The 20234-nt window shown below is 42.3% G+C and overlaps 1 protein-coding gene across 2 annotated transcripts in view; it reads right to left on the bottom strand.

The window, feature by feature from the left end:
* The window catches only part of LOC112160641 (SH3 and multiple ankyrin repeat domains protein 2), a 531836-nt gene that overhangs the window by 35193 nt on the left and 476409 nt on the right, over positions 1-20234 (bottom strand). For both annotated transcript variants that reach the window (XM_036217187.1, XM_036217185.1), the window contains 6 exons: positions 15208-15343; positions 9215-9295; positions 9099-9107; positions 6290-6313; positions 5796-5834; positions 5186-5298 (listed from right to left, as the gene is read on the bottom strand). In XM_036217187.1, coding sequence (XP_036073080.1) covers positions 5186-5298; positions 5796-5834; positions 6290-6313; positions 9099-9107; positions 9215-9295; positions 15208-15343 — 402 coding nt within the window. The remainder of the gene's footprint in view (positions 1-5185; positions 5299-5795; positions 5835-6289; positions 6314-9098; positions 9108-9214; positions 9296-15207; positions 15344-20234) is intronic.

Genomic DNA, 20234 nt, shown 5'->3' with positions numbered 1-20234 from the left:
ATCCCGCTGAACGTGCTTCTCACATGCATCTGATCAGACTGTAACCTTGCAGCGCTTGTGAAGTAACAAGCTCTGCGTGGGGGGGGGGCACTCTCCAGCGGCGTCACCCAAATGCTCCTTTTATCTCGACAAAAAGGAATAAATGGAAGTAAATCCCAAAGGACCGCTGACAGAATCAAATGTTGGAATGGTTCTCCCTCAAAGACTTCAACAATGACTTGTACAATTCTCTCGAAGCGGTGTTATTAAAGTATAAGCTGTTTACATCCCGCGGTCTCGTGGTCGAGGCGTGGAAAGAGGCGGACACTCACAATAAACTCACTCCTGATTGGCGACAGTACTTCCTTTAGATTCATGACTCAGCTATGACTCAGAGACTCAGACCAATCGCTGAAGATGGGTTGCAGACGTTTGCAAATATGGGGATAGTCGTTTCAGGAAGTGACGGTGAAAGCGGTGGTCTACTTTCACGAGGAGTGGAGGTAATGCATTTCCAATGGGGGACCTCATGGCTCGAGAAGTCCAGTATTTTTACAGTCAATGGGCCCACATTCCCACATGATGCCCAAATGATCGCTGGGAAACAGTTCATCAAATTGCATGAAAAAGTGAGGAAATGTAAAAACTACTAAGCTAAGCTAAGCTAAAAAGTTGGATTTTCAGTTTTTCCTCCACAGTGGATGAAGCCCTTTAATCCTCAGGCTGTTCCACAGGCGAGGCCCACTATGGCGGTAAATTTCCACCCAAACCCTCCCACGAGCGTATGTCAAAGTCTCCACGCCCATTCCTCTACTCCTGCTCGCTCGTCAAACCTCGTCTCGGCGCTCCATCATCATGTGTTTGCTTCATTTCTAGATTTTTTTTTTACATGTGAAGATCAAAAACCATCACGGGGCAGAACTATTTTAAGGAGTGTAAGAACACTTTCACAGACGAGCAGGAGAGGTCAGAGGAGTGTAGGAATACACTCACGAGCGCGGAGAATAGGTTTCACCAGCGAGCAGGAGTAGAGGAGCAGGCGTGGAGACGAGATCCGCTGAAGTCTGTGTCTGTGAGGCTGCCTCCTTGTACTGTCATGCGCCTGTGGAGCGTTCTTGCGTGCGTGGAGTTCCATATACGCTCGTGGGAGAGTTTTGGTGGAAATTTAACGCCATGGGCCCACAGAGCTGGAATGTTATGGAGCTAAATCAGGGCCAATGTTATTTGAAACCCAAATAAATTAAATTGAGAAGAATATTGGCGTTTGGTCAAAATTTTTTTATAAATGTCCAAAAGTTTTTGTTGTTCTTAAATAAACTTAGTTATTTTCAATCTTAAATGTTCCTGTTTTTTAGGTTTCAAAACTCAAAATTTCAATTTCAAATCTTTTTTTCACTTTCAACTCATTTTTTTCGTTTACGAATCCAAAAGTTTCAGTTACGAAACCCTTTCCCCGTTGTGGCACGTTGGGGCGGGGCTAACACAAGGACCAATCAAAATCAATGAGGGTGGTAACTTCAGTCCCGATGCGTTCACTGACTCTGAGAACTGTGGTAATTACTGTCAGGTTATATCTGTTTAGTCTGTACTGTCATAGTCGGAAGTTGTCCCAAGACGGCTGTAAAAAGCAGTTTCATCACTTATAAACCGTGCGTCCAAAACCCTGTTCTAACCCTTTCAAAGCGCCATCTTCTTGAGTTAAATACAGGCCTAGAAAACGTCCTTTTGCTGGAATAAAATGGCTCTGTGGTTCTTATTAAAGCAGCGCTCCCTAACGTCGGAGCCGCACACAGGCGCCCCCCCCGCTTTCACGCTAACCCCCCCTTTCAGCGCATACCAGAGGCTAGCCCCTCTTTCGTCGCAGACCGGCGCCGCCTGGGAAATTCGCTGCTTGCTGCCTGTCAAACATGTAATCCTGCACGGATGCTGCTGGTTTATTTATTGTGAAGAGTTCCACAAAAACCTACAGAAAATGAAATCCTTTAGAGATTTTTTCATTACCGGGGCTTCTGTCGTACTCGGGGGTGTGTCTGGATGACAACCCCTTCAGTTTGAAGACAACCTAAGTTTAAAGGTTGTCCCGCATTAACCCTAGAGGGGGGAAATTGAGGACCTTTTATATTGTCTTGACGAAAATAAGAAAAAGATGACAGTTCAAGACCAGAGCAGCTGCTCCCGCTTGGGTCTCTCCCGGAATATTGAACGAGCTCCGCTGAAGTCCATGAGGCTGCAGCCGGAGAACCCCAGTATTTAACTCAATATCATGGCGCTTTGAATGGGCTAGAATGGCATTTTGGACGCGCGGTTTATACGTGATAAAACTCTGCTTTTTACAGCTGTCTTGAGACAACTTCAGACTATGATGGTACAGACTAAACAGACATTTTCTGACAGTAATTATGCACCCCAATGCACCACAACGGGGCCAAAAGTTTTGTAACTGAAACTTTCAGATTTGTAAATGAAAAAATGAGTTGAAAGTGAAAAAAAGATTTGAAACTGATAAATAAGTTTTGAAAGTTGAAATTTCGAGCTTTGAAACCTAAAAAACAGAACATTCGAAACTGAAAATAACTAAGTTTATATTTGAATAAAAAAAAGTTTTGAACATTTATATTTTTTTGACCAAACACCAATATTTTCTTCAATGTAATTTATTTGGATTTCAAATAGTATTGGCCCCGATTTAGCTCCACATGGCTTTGCTTTGGGTTTTGGTTCTAACCTTTCTGATTTTTCTGACCTTAAAGGGTAACCAAATAGTGCAGTTGGATTCTAACTCCATTCTCAGCCCAGATTTGAAAAATGCCAAAAAGGGGGCGGGGCTGGTAGAGCCAGACTGAGTGGCAGAGGTGTGGCTTAGATCTATGAACAACAGTTAGTCTAGCTTTATGTTTTTTTCTTTGTAGAGCACTTTAAGGTGTTCTTAATAGGAAATGTGCTTTGTTACTTCACATTGTTAAAGTTTATCAGCCAGTCATGCCACTGAACTTCATCAATCAATCAATCCTCCTTTCTGGGCTTGGGTAATCAGCGTTTACAAGCTCAGTTCTATAGATTCTTGCACAAAGGAAAAATCTGTTCATTTGACAGCAGTGTGTTACCTGTAACACTAGAAGACGCAGTTCTTGCACTATCTACAGCTTAGTTTTTAGAGATAATAAAAAATGTAAATATACCACTAGTGATGCACAATATATCCAATATAGCGGTATCCAATATTTTCCAGACTCTTTCAGCCGATACCAATATTGATACCAATTAATCAACAAATATTCATTTAAAAACTTGAGAAAAAATTATTTTTGCAAGTACAACGTAAGAGTGCATGGCTCTTATGTATTCCAACAAATCTGCAGTTTTACCTACAAATAAATTGAGCAACAGGTAGTACAAACACTACTAGATTGTTCAGTCTGCCATACATCTGGAAATAGAGAAAGTGCATTTCAATGGTCAGAACAAATGTTAAGACTAACTTTAATAGCAATGTAACAAGGACATTTCTCAACAGAAATAATGCCCATTATAATAGCATGCAAAATAAATACTTTAATCTCAAATTGCAATAATGACTGCTTTGTTTGAAACTGATGTGTAAAATAAATGGTTGATCATAAAAATGACCTTTTCAAAAACATATGCATGTGCTTGATCCTAACAGATTAAAATCAATCACACCTCTCCGCCAGAATCCGGTGTACTTAGCCCGGTGTTTGGACAGGTTACTGCTGTTCCCGCCCTTTCTGTTACGTTTTTGCTCCATCTACATCTACTACCCCCCGGAGTCCGCGCTGTTGTCGGGCCGCAATGCTAGCACCATTCAGCAGTACCTATGAGGCTGAAACTTTTGGGGTGAGCAGAGAAGCTGTAACACAAGGAAATACTGAGTGGTCAGTGAGGAAGCCTCGGCCGTTTAACCCTTTAATTATTGGTCCATTTTATCGGCAAATTTTTTTCATAGCGGAATTATCAGCGTGACGTCATAATGCCCAATATTGGCCGATATTTATCGGTAACCAATATTATCGTGCAACACTATATACCACAAAATCAATCATTTTCTAAGCTTTAATTCAAGTTATGTTTTGTGAAAATCTGTTAAAAAATGATTGACTCGATTTTTGTGGTTGATTCCTGCATGTCTTACATTGAAACAGCTGCGTTTTGTTGATGCAATTCATTGCATTTTAATGGTGCCTGTGCGCACGCACGTCTCTGTCTATAGCAGCGAATAGACAAGGGCCAATCCAGTAATATATGCCAATGCTAGAGACGCTGTTTATGCAAAGCCCGACACTGAGGCTGCCGGTGCAGCTGAGGGTTAGCAGGTCTGAGAGCGGTAAAATGCTGCAAGCGTCATAGCTAATTAAGGCTAATGTATTAAACAAGCAATCCAGAGTGAAACGTTCATTAAATCCATCACCTGGACAGAGTTTGCTGGATATAATGCCAACAGCATTCAATCTCTGTTCCCTAACTTCCAAGTCATCTGGAAAGTTGTGTAAGCCAGTAGATTTTTGACAACTGAAGGCAAAACACATACGAGCCATGCTAGCCATAACAGAATCAAAGATGGGGGGGGGCTTTTATACTGGCGCTCAGAGCATGAAGAGGTCAAACTTCTGGGATTCACACCAGTTGACCAATCACAAATCCAACTGTAATACCTTGTTTCAACACGTAGGGGGAAGCACAGAGATGGTTTTAGACTATATTTACATGAATTAAACAAGTTCATTTTATTTTCTTTTCAATTTGGCAACATCCAACAGACAGTACTTTTAAAGCCCCATTTATAGAGGTAAACACCCAAAAAAAGTTGATTTTTGGTTTGGTTATCCTTTAACGGCCCACCAGCAGGCCTGCAGCTGAGGACCTGAGGGCTCTGGGAGAACTAAAAGCAAACTAAAAGTAATGAATAGAGGGGGATTTCAGAATAAAAGCATCATGTGACATTTTTAGAAGAATATAACAACAGCAACATTGTGAGAAAAAAGGTGAAGTTGGGTTTTTATTTCCATGTTTGGCACTTTGTAGACATATTTGTTGGCTTACAGAAATCCCTTTTTAGATGAGTTTTTTTCTAGTCAAAGTTTTTCTAAAACTTTAATGATTTCATATTGATGATGAAATATACTTAAATATATATATACTTAATATACTGAAATACTAAAACTCCCGAGCAGCTTTTGCGTTTACCTACATTCATGTCAGTGGGCGTAACCAGGCAGCGACTGGAGGGGCGTGGTTTAATGGTGGCGATCTTTGTGTCCACAGGTGAGGCCTTTTGGGCGTGCGTCATTTCTTCCACTTTGTCTGCAAGACAAACTGAGCTGTGAGGCAGAGCAGCAGCACAGCAGTAGCAGCAAGCTTGTTTCTGTAAAGCGTCGCTGGGTCAAACACAAGCTGGTCATTCACAGCGACCCCCCTCAAGCCTCTGCAGACTCCTGCAGATTAAACAGTGTTCTCTCTAAGAGCAGGGAGGGGGTTAATGAGGACTCCCATGAAATGTGTCCAGCCTTTAGAAGCCGTGCAAGCTTGATTCCACGCGTCCAGGCCCCGGGGTCACGCCCTCGTTTAATGTCAAACAAGCCATGAGTGTTGAGCCTGTCAAGTTTGCCACTGACTTTCTGAGCTGAGCTGCCCTGCAAGGTGAGAAAGGTGCGGACAGCAAATTTGGCAGACCCAATCTTCTCTGGAGTGTGATGGTATCATCAGTTTTAGCTCATGGAAGCGACATGCTAGTTCTACTCTGTCTCTGTCTCTCAAATCTGGAGGATGTGGAAAGCTCCCATGCATCGAGAAGTGATTACTTAGAGTGACTTGGAAAACAATCCTCTTCTTCTGCGCATCTACACACAGAGGAGAGGAAAGGACCATCAATGACCTCAGCTGTAGTAACAAACACACACAACAGCAGAAAGATGCACATTTTCTGTTCTCCAGCATCCCAGGTGGGTTGATGCAACAGCACACCATCAACATGCTGCACAGTTGCCCTGAAAACCCGTCCGTGAGTGAAATATTTCCTGGAACAAACCTCCTCTACATTACGCAAATACTTCCATAAAGAAACACAGTGACACACACACAAGCCTGCAACATTGCAGGAAGACGCACAAGCATGCAGGACTGCTTCCTGGTAAAGACGTGCAGCTGAGTGAAGCATGCGAGTGGAGACGTCAGTCAGTCTACAGCCTCACAGTCTGCAAACTGGAACAGAACCTGAGAATTCATCACAAAGAGTGACGGTGTGGGAAGAAATCACATGAGCAGATGAGACTTAAACATGCCTGCAGCAACTTACCACCTTTCTTTTTCCTTAGAGTGGCTTAAAAAGGTGATGAAAAAAATGTTAGTCTTCTGAGCATCTAACTTTACTCAGTGTTTTCCCCCAAAGTATCACAATTTAAACTAAGGCTCAAATTTGTGCATAATAGAGAGCCTGTTTTTCTATTCTTAAAGCAGGTGAGTGGGCTCATCCCTTTACTTGGTCCTGAGCCTCTGTATTTTCCAAATACGAGCAGGCAGGGAGACAGACACTCTGACGTTTGAATGTCAGATGTTCTCCTGAACGTTTCTAGATTCTGCATTTAGATGCTTTGAGTTACTAATAGAACACAAAGCTCCCGTGTGCACCGCGGCCAAAGGCAGTATGATGAGAGTTGAAGATCTAAAGAGTTAGAATTTTAGGATCTATCATTAAAAAAACCAAACCTTTGTAGATTAAATTATTTCTTGATCTTAAAAAAGTTTGACTGAAGCTCCAGATGCTTCTGGAATGAAAACCCAGAACATTATTATCAGGTAATACCCAACATTCAGTTCTGGTTTAACCCTTTAACACCTGAGATGTCACTGGTGACGCTTAAATAACTCACTCTCTTTAACATATTACTTTTTTTAACCGTGAAAACGACGGCGTGAGCTGCTTATCTCCCTCAGAATAAGAGGGAATTACGTTGAAAGGGCATAAAACACTGGAGCGTCACCTCAACATCTTAGGTGTTAAAGGGTTATGGAACAAACTCAATACTGAAGAATGTATGGAAAGTATATTGAACAGGTTTTAAAGCTCAAGTGCTTTCTCTGGCTCTTTCTACGATGAAGCTTACATGTCCTACGGCCACTTATGCACCACACACGCAAAGGTACGTTCCATTTTCTTGACGTCTGATGAGGTCTCTGTAGGAGTGTTGAGAGAACTGCCGTGCTCCCCCATGACTCTCCATGGACCCAGACAACCAGAAAAACCTGCAGAACCTGTACAGATCAACCCCCTACAGGTGCATGTGACTAATGCTTCAGATAAGATGCTTTTTCACCCCCCCCCCCAAAAAAAATTGGTCTGTCTCCAAAATCACACATTCTCATTCACATATCATCACATATCAACTCATGGTCAAGGACCCCTCTCCGTCTAAAACCTACATTTTGGGTGTCCCTGACTGGTCATTGTTTGATGTGCTGGCTGTTCCAATTAAATCAGGGGTCCTCGACCTCCGGCTGTAAACCGGTACTAGACGGGGACCTCACTGGTATCCTAACAATAACCTTAACCCGGTACTGAACGTGGATTGGTATCAATACTGGACGTGGTACCAGACGTGGACCAGGCTACGGTTAGGGCACCAGTACCAGCTGTGTCCCGAGTTTTGATCTGCATCCGGTACTGTGTCCGGCCGGAGCCCGGTTTAATAGAAACCGCCAGCACATCTCATTACCCAAGTCATTACATATTGATATTTGGCTAAGTAACGCTCCTCGTCAAAAATTGACTTTTTGTAGGTATACCCAAACGTAATGGCTGTTGACGAAATGGCTGTTCCAATTAACCACATTCAGCACCGCCGGTTCCGGGCGCGGTACCGGAGTGGGTACAAGGATATGGTCAGGGTGGCTCGCGTCTCTGTACCGGTTTGCGGCCTGTAGGTAGGGGACCCCTTATTTAATTGGAAGAGCCAGCACGTCAACAAATGATTAGTTGAGGACACCCAAAACATCAATTTTTGACAAGGAGGGTTACTTAGCCATACGTTAATATGTGACGACTTGTGAATGAGAATGTGTAGCTACAGTGGTTATAGATGTGTCCTTTTGAAAACGTTCTGCCCTCTGAGGCACTCCACCGAGGATGTGAGGTTTTATGAATATTTTACACTTTGTGTACGTGCAAAACAAGACTGGACTAGTAATTAATAAGAATGTTGTTGAGAGTTTTGCCTGAAAACAGGTTTTCCACCATAAGAGATAAAGCATGGTATCTGAAGGTAAAACCTCAGGAGACACCTTTGGTGAGTTTATCTCTTGCAGGCGAGCAGGAGCAGCTCAGGGCTCTGGGCATAGGCAACCTAGGTGGTTGCCAAGGTCGCCACCTGGTGGAGGGGGCCCCAAATTGCAGTGATTATGTATTAATGTTTTTCCTTTTTTTTGTTTAACGGTTTGAATTACCACTCATTTCAACTGAAAAAAATAATTATTAAAAACCGTAAATAAAACAATTCAAATGTTCAATGTAATCAATAACTCTGCGGTGCAGCGCCTCCCCCTTCTTATTGCTGCTGGTGTCTGGGTTGGGGGAGGGGAGGGGGGTGGTGTTGCCGTTGTTAGTGCTTCTTTAAAACTTTAAGGATAAAAAAGGAAGAGGAGCAAACATGGGCTTAAAGCAGAGGTTCGCTCTTTTACCCCCTATTGTCCAATAGATTGCTGGCTGATTGGTGGTGCAGTCAGTTAGCATGCTAGGCTAAACGTGCAGAGTTACCCAGTTCAAGCCCCAGTTCTGCCAATCTCACTCTCTATGAGGGGTGAACAGTTCTTTTTTTCACCCAGGGCCGAGCCAGGAGCAGCACCATGCTGTGCACGTGTACTGCAGGGATCTTTTGAGCAGAACAAACCACAATTGGAGCAAAGAGATGTTTTCACATGAATGTCCAGGCGTTTTCTCAGCAGTGCAGAGTCCTGCATGCATGACGGCAGCAGAGGACAAGGAACAAGGTGAAAGGAACTCATTCTGTCCATAGATCCAAGTCAAACAAACGCAGCAGCAAAAGCTTCATTCAGCCGCTGCAAGCCGGCAGAAAGCAGTCAGGCACAAAGTAGCTGCATCTGCTGCTTACCTTTGTCCACTGTCGAGAGATTCACCAGAGAATAGGAAAAGAAGGAACATGGAAAGGTGCTGTTAGACTGAACGCTGCTGTTGCTGCACAGAAAAACCTACAGGAGGCGCTCTTACCGAGTTCCTCCAGCTCTGAGGTCATGGACTTGGAGCGCATGGACAGCGCTGTGGTGGGGGCTCTCTTCGGGGGTGGAGGGGCTGAGAAAGACACACACATGAGACAAGTGCGTGCAGGTCATTTTCGAATCAGAGCTCAGTGCGCTGGCAGGGAAGACAAAGCTGCTGCTGAGGAAACTTCATTCATGACGGCCTTCACAACATCCACAGGGAAAGGTGCCAACATCCCACCAAGAATATAAAATTTGAGGGTAAATCTGGTAGAAATGACAACACTGGTTTCTCCAATCTGCTCCAACCTGATCCTGTTCTCTCAGATCACAGATTAGTCCTATTTACTTGGTTTAATGTTTCTTTTACATTACACATTTAAAGTTGGTGGAAAAGTATTTATTTTGGGGCTACTTTTGGTCAAACTGAATCCCTCTATACATAAAAAAGCAGCATCTCAAATTTGTCTAATATATTTTCTGCTTTTGTTGTAAGAACTCTTTTGTTTTGAGTTATGTACAAATAGTTTTAATAACCAAACAAAGTTGTATTTCAATCCAGGATTTAGAATAAAAGAGCAGAAAAATTTCTTCTTGTTTAGAATTGAAGGTGAAATAGAAGGACCTTTTGCAAACCTGCAGAAACTTGAGGGCAGACCACATTTGTTGCTGCTCATGTCGTCTACTTCTGCCACTCTGTCAGTGAAAGTCAGAGTTCTGCAGGTTTTTATCACAAAACTCTGGTTTTATTTTACTTGTCACCCCCACTTGATTAAATGTCAATATTTTTTTTTCTTTTTCTAAAATATTGCAACCATGTAGGAAACTCCCAGAACTTGACCTCAGACTTTCAGCTCAATCCAGACTCCCTTAAACAAAATTCCATCTGTTCCTGGTCTTCTTGTTCTGTGAGCATTCACTGTTGTTTCCTGTTTTGGATCTTCTGCTTTATTGACCTTATTCCAAGCCCCCATGAGCCTTTGCGTGAATTATGGGTGAAACTTCCGGTAGACGTCGGAACTCGCATGTATTTACATTACAACTGTAGAGCCGACAGCACAATTCCTTTTGTTTTGGATCTATAACTACATATAAATGTGGAAAAACCAGCTGTCATGTCTTAAAAGAGGCGACGTAACAACTCTGGTGCTGCTAAAATTGAGGGATTGGAGGATGATCTTAAAAAACATAACATATAGTAGCATTTTTAGCTACGGTTTTTTGCTACTTTCTCAATTCAGCTGCGGCAGGTGGTGAAGCGATGAACAATCTTAAAAGTTCACCTCATAATTCTTTATTTCTGCCTATTTGTGCCAGAGTTAGCACACAGTGCTGATCAATTGTAACGTTATCTCTTCTCGTGCTTGTGTTTACATGCTGCGATGAGAGATGCATCACGCGGTGTAGCTTTAGACCGTTTCATGTGTTGACAAAGTCAGCTGCGGTTTAAATACAGGTAATTTTTGAACAGCTGATACCAGGAGATGCAGCAATTACACACGAAATATCTTTTCTGCTCTTGTGACACTGCTGTCAGCAGCGCGGTTAAGCTAGTTTCATATTCGACATTCGTCACACATTCAATAATGAACGGCAATATTTCTCAATCGCCTTTGCTAAAAAACACCAACAATGTTTTTCCTGAGAGATAATAAAACAATCAACATTCCACATTACTTTCAGCAGCAGCTCGGGCAAAGCGCTCCGGCTCCGCTCACATTGCAGCGGCGTTTGCGGTGGTCTGCTCGTTACGTGGATCGTGAAGAATGAAAAGGAGTCATGTGAAACATTGATTGTTTTATCATCTGTCAATAAAATATTTCTGGTGTTTGTTTTTAGTAAAGGCATTTGAGAAATATCACCGTTCATTAGGGCTGAGAATCACTGGGTACCTCAGGATACGATACGCGATAAATGGCTCACGCTATCGATAATATCGCGATACTGCGATAATTGTCAAAAATCCTCTCTAATAACTAACATTATATAGAAGAACATGTTTTTTGGGGAAAATATATCCCCATTTATCTTTTTTAACTTAAACATATCATAATAAACAACTTTTCTTATTTTGTGCAACAAATTATAGACACTTTTGTGCAACATTGCTGAAATCAGTGATACTATGTCTCTGACGAGCATTGACAACTACTGAATTTGAATTATCTGTCAGATTCAATGTTAACAATAGTAAACATGATCAGCAGTCACACTACTTAGTGTAGAATTGTTGTAAACAACAGAACAAAAATTAAATAATTCAAGTGGCGACACCAAAGGTTGATGAATATAATGTTTTACAGTCTCTCTCAAAATTGACCTAATTTTTTGTGCACTTTTCTCTCACTTGAAAAGGGCTGAGCATCCAAAAATAAAGGCTGATTTACTCAGACTGTCACTTGAGATTATTTTCCAATCTTTATCATTTTTCCATTTGGTCAGTCAGCAGTCAATAGGTAACAACCTTAAAACACACATAATAATGGCAATAAATATAATTTTAAGTTCTTCAATTAATTAGCAACCTCCATAATTTTACAGTGAATTCATTTACTTTAGTTTAATTACATTTAAATTTAAGTTCATACATCAAATCCTGTTTTTTTTATTTAAGAATTACTTTAAATTAACATTAGCAACAAGTAATTACATTGTTTGAAAACGTCACATTATAAATTTATCAAAGTTACACCGTACACCAGCAGGTTAAACATTAATGTGCATGAAAGCGAAAATTCCGACGCTCCTTGAAGTGTACACAAACAACTGTGAAGCACGCGCTCAGTTCCCACAGCAAACAGGAAGTAAGTGATCGCTGACATTCTAGCGCTCAGACAAAGTCACTTCTTACCGACTGGATCTCCTACAGATGGAGGATAAATGCTGACAGGTAGACATGCTTCACACACGCGCTACTGAGCCTGTATCTCACCGGTGATTCTCCCGAATGAGCGCGTGCATCACTATTAAAAGTCAGACGCAGCGCGCCCATCTGTGCAATAGTTCCATCGTGCGACTCAGACGCTCGGCGCAACAGCCTCTTCAAATGAAAATATAATATCGATACTTGGTGAGAACCCATCGAGAATCGATCGTAGGACTAAATATCGCGATATATCGCAATATCGATATTTTGGCACACCCCTACTGTTCATCACTAAATGTGTGACGAATGTCGAATATGAAACTAACTTAACCGCTGCTGTCAGGTCTCTGCAGTACACGGCGTCTCTTCTTCTCTGGTGTTCTGGAGTAACCCGACCATAATGTTGGATACGGATTTTCCTCCGTGTGTACTTTATCCACAAAGTGAAAGATTTAAAATGTTCAGCCACATTCTTCTGACTTCGTCCTTGCCCGGTAGACGGTAAAATCTGTACCGAGGAGGGCAGCTGCACTCCCTCTTCGTCAGCAGCCCATGTCCCACAAAACGCTCCACAAATTTAATTTAGTTTGGTTGTTAGTACAACCACGAGCTGCTAAACATGTGCCTGAACTGTGCAAAGACATTTTTGAAAACTTTGAGGGATTAAGTAAAACACGCTTTTAAAGTTTGTATTCACCGCTAAAGCTAACAAAACCGGCAACTTTCAGTAGAAACAAATAGAGACGTGTAACTTCTGGTTGCTATGCCGGAAGTTGCACCCATAATCCCTTTTACATGAGAGGCCCCAGGAATAAGGTCAATAAAGAGATGTTTGTGTTTTTGCTGTTTAGGTTCACAGACTTTTGTTTCATGGAAACACCTGGGTGAAGTTCCTCGTCCTCTCTTAATATTTCAGACTGTCAGATTTTGTTTCTGTCGGGTTCTGTTGAGGTTGAAGTTTAGGTTTTTTGAATGTCAGGCGTTGGTTTTCAAATCCATCAACCTTCTCTCTTGTGTCTCGTTTCCTCCTCATGTTATTCCAGAGTCACACGTTCAGTTTGATTGTGTGGTTTTTGCAGGGTTTTTACACACTAAACAATCCCAAAAAGCAATTTTTTTTAAAGAACCGACAGAGGAGCAATCCTCTGGACAAGGGTCAGCACACATGGCGCAGTGAGCAGCTCTCTGCAGCAGACGGGGTGAAGAGCTCAGTTCATGGGCACCTCAGCGGGGAGGTGTGGCCAACACTCTGGTTTTTGCCTATTGTTCAGCCATTAACCAGAATTCACTGAAGCATTTATTTTAAGAAAGGAAACTTTCCAAATGACCTCCATCTTGAAAGCTCCAGAGCCATGTGCAGCTCTTTTATTCCTCCATTCTGGCTATTTGGCTTTGAAGAAAGCTTTAAACTTAACGAATGAATGTTTAGATTTTTGACACGTCAGATAGGCCTGATGGTAATGATGGTAAAAAGTTTAATTTATGTGGTTTGTAATCAGAGTGACATTATCTTATTGCATTTACATGTAGATTTTATTTAATAATTTGGGTTTTACACTAATATTGTCATGTTTTATTCCCTAGAATAAGAAGAAAAAGATTGAAGGAACACAAAAGTCAAAATAACAGAAAATCTTATGTTTCTTGCATTTTTAATTAAAATAAATCTGCTGCAGCTGAAGGATCTAACTGAACACAGGATGTTTCATTTTGAAAGGAACTTGAATGTGAAAGAAGTTACATTTGTCATATATAGAAAAACTCACTTATTGTGAACATTTCAAAGCTATATTTTATCAATGAATGGCTTAATGGCCACAAAAATATAAATAAAGTGTCTTCTTTTTATTTTTGGGCCGATCCAAACTCTCCCCTTCTCCCTCTCAAATTAGCCCTCCCCCTTCGTTCATCCCCCCGTGCTTGATCCAAACGAAGGGTGATAAAAAAATAGTGTTTCATATTTCAGACATGACTTTCGTTCGATGACGTCATTAACATCACCGGTCCGCTAGCGTTAGCACAGAGCTTCCAGTGCTTCAATAAACATAACAACAGCAGTTTTGTAACTCTAAAAAGGTCACACTACAACATAAAGTCATTACTTACATTTAAATGTAAACTTCTGTGGTTCTGATAACACCAACATGAAGAAAAGAGCTTCTTAGAGCAACACGGTTTATTCTCACAATAGCAGAATTTAGACCCTCTGTTTGGAGGGTAAAACTTAAAAAATAATAATCCGGACATGACTTTGACTTCAACTTCCACTTCAAATCAAGGGGGAGGGCTAAGGGGAAGGTAGAAGGGGAGTATTTGGATCAGGCCTTTGAGGTGAAACTTTCCGGCTCTCTCTGAGTTTCTGTCCACAGGAAGCTGGATGAAAAGGCTCTTTAGTGTTAAAGGTTGCAGACCTCTGGTCATACGTCTCTGAGGTCAAGGCCCTCACACTGAGGTCAGGGCCCTCACACTGAGGTCAAGGCCCTCACACTGGGGTCAGGGCCCTCACACTGGGGTCAGGGCCCTCACACTGGGGTCAAGGCCCTCACACTGAGGTCAAGGCCCTCACACTGAGGTCAAAGCCCTGACACTGGGGTCAGGGCCCTCACACTGAGGTCAAGGCCCTCACACTGAGGTCAGGGCCCTGACACTGGGGTCAGGGCCCTCACACTGAGGTCAAATCCCTGAGGCTCTGTGACCTGACGCCGCTTTAACATTACTGCACACAACAGGATATATCTCAAAATTATATAATAAGCTTAATTTCTAAAAAAGACTGTATTTTGCTGATAATACATAATATTGCAGGACACAAAGACATTTCTGAACTGTTTTGGCTGCAGGTTGTTTCCATTAAACAACCATTTTCATCCTTTTCATAAAAGTAAAGTTTTCTTAAAGTTTTCTTTCTTCTGTGATGCCAGCTGATGAGCTGAAGGCCTTGTGTTTTTTCCTTGTAAATGTTCATTTGTCATTTTCTCCAATAGATAATTTGTCTTAATAGCTTATATCCAGTGATGCTTCGCTACACCAGAGCTGCTGTTCCACCCTGCAGCACCTGAACGTCAGCATGGCGTCCTGTCTGCCCTTCACTCCAGTCGGCATGTGTTCCACTTGTCAGAGTGGCGTGATGCTCGTACCTTTTTTGCGTGCGGTGTCCTCAGGGTCCAGATTCCGGCTGACCGTCACCACCTTGATCAGGAGCCGGTTACCCCCCTGCCGGATCATGTTGACTACCTGCCTGTGGCCCACCTTCACCACATTCTCCTGGTTTACCTACAGAAACAGGACAGCCTTTGATCAACATAAGAAATTTGACGTTCTAAGAACAATAGATTAAGGAACATTCATTCGCATGTTGTTTGACGGAAGTCGGTAAACATTCCATCTGAGTTAGAAATTTGTTTTAATAGATGAATTACCAAAAGCAGGAGGTGGATATTCTGTCCCCCAGCAGTCCTGGACTGAAGCACCAGACTGTTTTCATAATGTGACTTTCAGCAAAAAAAAACTCAAAAAACAATGGCATCACAGCCAGGGAAACAGTCAAAGGACTGAACGAGGACAAAATCTCTTCTGTGGCTCAAAAAATATTCAAAAACACACAAGTGTGTAACAAGAAAGAAATTATTTTTGGAATGCATAAAGCTTTTTTAGCAGATTTCAAAGATCTTCATCTCAGAGGGATGTGCCACATTTATCTACAAATCTGATGAGAATCTTTCCCGTCTCAGAGATTCATCTGTAAGTGATGCGTTTAAATACTGCTAGAATGCTGGGTCATCATGAATATCTGTTTAGGAAAGTGGGAAAATGTCAAGTTTCACCAGATATAATTGATAAATTAAGTTCAAAGTGGCTAAAAAGAAAACTCTGATGACCCAGCATTCTTGCAGCAAATAAACGTGTCATCCTCGGACGAATCTCTGAGACGTGAAGAGTCTCACATCAGTTCTGTGTCTAACTGCGGTTTTGCATGTGTGTAACAAGCAATTTGTGTGTACTTTTTAAAGATTTGGATGTGAAATTAGTCTCAAACTGGTGTAATTTTAAGTTGAGCATGTGTAAATTGTATTTTTCTTACCTTCATAATTTTTGTACTTATGCACAAATTTATTGTCTGAGCTACAAATCCAGAATTACGCACGCACAAATCGGTCCATTTTCTCTCCATAAATGACATCCTTTCACTCATGGATTCATGTCACTGCAGGTGTTCAATAATAACAAACTAGACCCACATCAAAATTCCATATCAAGACGTTTTTGTGTCAGCTGTAATGGCTTGGATCGCTGCACAACTCATCTAAACCCCTGATCACAACTTCAGATCAAAGCCTGCGACCTCTGACTTGCGTGTTTTACGTGAAACCTGGATCAAAAATGCACCATCTACACAAGACAAAACGAGTTGTACACAAAGATCCAAACAGTGGAGACATAAACACGATGATAATCAAAGGTTAGAATCACCCAGAGGGTTAAAAAGATTCTAAATCTGCAAACATGTTTCTCTCCAAAACATTCAGAGCAGTTTATGTCATCATCAGCTTTCCTTCTCACTCCAGTCATCAACAGAGATTTCTGTGCACAGCAGCTGATCTTTTCAAGCAGCGGTTTTATGTTTGATACCTGACTTTATGTTTGGTCTCAGATTTAGGCCGAAGACAAAGTCCTTCAGTGCTGACAGAAATTCACTTAAAAACAAAAACCCACCTTTAACCCTTTAACACCTGAGGCGTCGCCGGTGACACTTAAAGACAAAATCTTTAACATACTGTAACTTTTCAACATGATCAACGTCATGCTGGCTTTCTCCTTCAGAATCTTTTGGAATGACATTGATCATGTTTAAGGTTGAAAAATTATAGTAAATCACAGAACATAAACTCTGGAGCTCCGGTGTCAGAGGGTTAAAGGAGATGGTCATGTCTTGGATCTTATTCTCCATGTGCATCTGTTTATCTTCATCACTGCAGGATTCATGACGGCGGCTGCCCTCAAATTAGCACTTTAAAGACAGCCACAGGGGCTTCTTTTTTTCCATGCTGAAAACAGCGCACCAACACGTATGTGTGTGTGCACACGTGGGTGTTGCTTCAAGCAGAAGTCACAAACACCAGCAGGCCACATTCAGTTCTAACAACGTGGCCCGGATCCAGGTTCCGCGGCTGTGCAGGTCAGGACGTGCTGCACGCCCCCCAAGGATGGTTTTTGATCTGATCACTGCTCATCTCACTGAGGCGCAGTCACGCTAGCCCCCTCCTCCTCCAGAGGAGTGTGTGCAGGAGGTCAGATGTAGAGATGAGGATAGAGGAGCAGAAACGCATGACAGCAGGAGAGAGAAGAAAGCAAGATCCTTTCTAATTTAACTCTTAAGCTCGCAAAGTCTGGCTTTACATCGACACATGTTTTAATCATTAGAGGCCTCGTTTGCTGATGTTCTGCACATGCAGGTCTGCTCAGTCCCTTATAGACTTTATGTAATCTGCTCTGTCTTTTCATGTATTATGTAACCACACTGGAAGGATGGACTCACAATGACTTGCACACACTCACGTGAATCTGCACACACACTCCTGCCAAAGCCTATTTGGATTTGTAGCAGGAAAGATGCTGGCGAAGCTTCACGAGCAGCAGAGCTGCGTTTCACAGCGCTGATGACACGGCAACAAAAGGATGAGAGCCTCTTTATCTTCAGGGGTTCCTGTTTCAGAGACCCATTTCATGGATATAGGTCATTCTTTCTGCGTCATCCAGGATCGGGTGACGTTGTTTCCCTCCAAGTCTAGATACTTTTTAGTTCTTCTTCATGTGAAAAGACTTTATGCAAAAAGTAAAGTTTCATTTTTGTCTTTTATTCTAAATGAGACACAAAGCCTTTTCGTCTGAAACTATGCCTGCTAGGAAAGAGCCTCAGAGATGGAAGAATGAAGACAGAAAAATCCTCAAATTTGGCGCCAAACGAGCATCGGTGTGATGGTCGATATTTAAGCAAAGATGCTTTAAAACAGGGGTGTCAAACTCAAACGCACAAGGGGGCCAAAATACAACACACACCTTAGGTCGCGGGCCGAACAGAATAAACATTTGTTAAACACTCTAAAAGCCCTGAGACAGACTGGTGACCTGTCCAGGGTGAACCCCACCTTCGCCCATCAGCAGCCGGGTTAGGCTCCGGCATCCCGCGAGTCGCGACCCCGAAAGGGACAAAGCGGTCAGGAAGATGAATGAATGAATAAACACTCTAAAACTACATTTTTAAAACTTTAAATCCGTAACTTTTTAACATAATTATTAGAGCTGTCAGGCGATTAAAAATTCTAATTGCAATTAATCGCATTGTCCAGAGTTAACTCGCGATGAATCGCAAATTAATATGTGGCCTTTTTTTAAGGAAAAAAAAATGTGTGCTTCGTGGAATTTAGCAGTTCTACATTAATTATGAAAACAAGAATGGTAAAATTAATAGTTTTCATCAGAAATACTTTATTTTGTAACATTGTATTGAGATAAACTTTATTAACAATAAAAGGCAGTAACATAAAATGCCTAACAAAAGCCCAAGTGCAAGTGAAGGACATTTTAAATTCAAAACTTCAATCAACGTTCAGTCAAATAAAATAAAAACATCAAAAATAACATTTCCATAACACTTTCATGTTCATTTTTTGTCAGGACCAAATCTTTTCCTCCTCTGCTGAACTACAGTAATAAATGAAATAGAGATTTATCATTTCCAATGAACTTTTGTTTTTTAAAACATTAAAGACTGAGAAAAGCGGGATACTCTGTGGATAGTTTGACAGTCTGTTACTGCCGCCGCGTTCTCTGGCTGCAGCTCGATGCAGCGACGTGTCCAGCGGAGCGCTCGCCATGAATATGCCGGCAGACAGACCGCTATGCTGGGGCTGGATCACGCTTAAACCTCCAGAACATTTAAAACGTCCCCCGGTGCGCTTGCTGTCCGGAACGTCCGCATCTCTCGGGACGCGAGCTGGTACCACCAGACGTGGTACTGGACGCGAACCGGAGCCGGGTTAGGGTGCAGGAGCTCTCCAGGTCCTAGTGCCGGCCGGTTTTAGCTCGCAGCTCGGTGGTTGGAGACCCGCCCGTGATCTAGTGAGAGCAGCCGGTGAGTTAGAGGGCGATGAGGGACGCCTGCGCGTCAAATGAGCCGCCGTTCACATTTCTGTGGTCAAATCGATCCTTGGATTTGATCATTGAAAGAATCAGTAGAAAAAATCAGGCTTTTGGAGGAAGTTCGGTCCATGAAGCTCTTCACTTCCTGACATCCAGATCATCCGTCCATCTGTCCATCCATTCATCTTTAGAATGTACTGTATCATATTTGGTGTCATGGGGTTGCTGGAGCCTATCCCAGTGACTGTTGGGTAAAGGCAGGCTTCACCCTGAACAGGTCACCAGTCACATGCACACCGACATCCACACCAAGGGGCAATTTAGAGTCACCAATGTACCTATGCAGCATGTTTTGGGGCTGTTGGAGGGAACCGGAGAGCCCGAAGCAAACCCACAGATACATAAGGAGAACATCCATACTGATGGAACCCAGCTGGGCTTTGAACCAGGTCCTTCTCACAGTGATGGGTGAGTCCTAATCACCATACAGCCCCAAATACGGGTAGTATTACTTCAAAAAGCTATAACTGAAATCCCATCCAGTCACTGGACTGATGAGCAGCATCGTTGTTACATCCAGGGGTGTGTTCGAATCCCATCACTACTCACTATAGTGCGTTTGCCATTTTCTAGTGCTGTCCAAATCTACAATTCCAAAAGCGAGTGTCCAAGACATTTCCCAGAAGTCTTTGTGAAAAACTAGTGTGCATCAATGCTCACTGGATTAGCAAATATAGACCACAATGCATTAAAAAAACAGTGACCATGGTGTCCAAATTGCTTTTAAAATCCAGGGCACTATATGGTCCTGCACTACATAGGTTGTTAGTACACTGCTCACAAAAATTAAAGGAACACTTTTTTATTGGGCCTGGCATGAATTGAATTAAACCTGTCTGATAATTTTCTGGTTGGTTAAGGAGCTGAGGGCCTCGTTAAGAAGGTTTAATGTGTCTCCCAGCACAATCTCCAGAACATGGAGGAGATTTCAGGAGACTGGTGGTTATTCTGGGAGAGCTGGACA

This window comes from Oryzias melastigma, linkage group LG3 (genome assembly GCF_002922805.2).
Source record: "Oryzias melastigma strain HK-1 linkage group LG3, ASM292280v2, whole genome shotgun sequence".
NCBI lineage: Eukaryota > Metazoa > Chordata > Actinopteri > Beloniformes > Adrianichthyidae > Oryzias > Oryzias melastigma.
The sequence above is the reverse complement of the archived record's forward strand: the minus strand, read 5'-3'. Positions and strand labels throughout refer to the sequence as shown.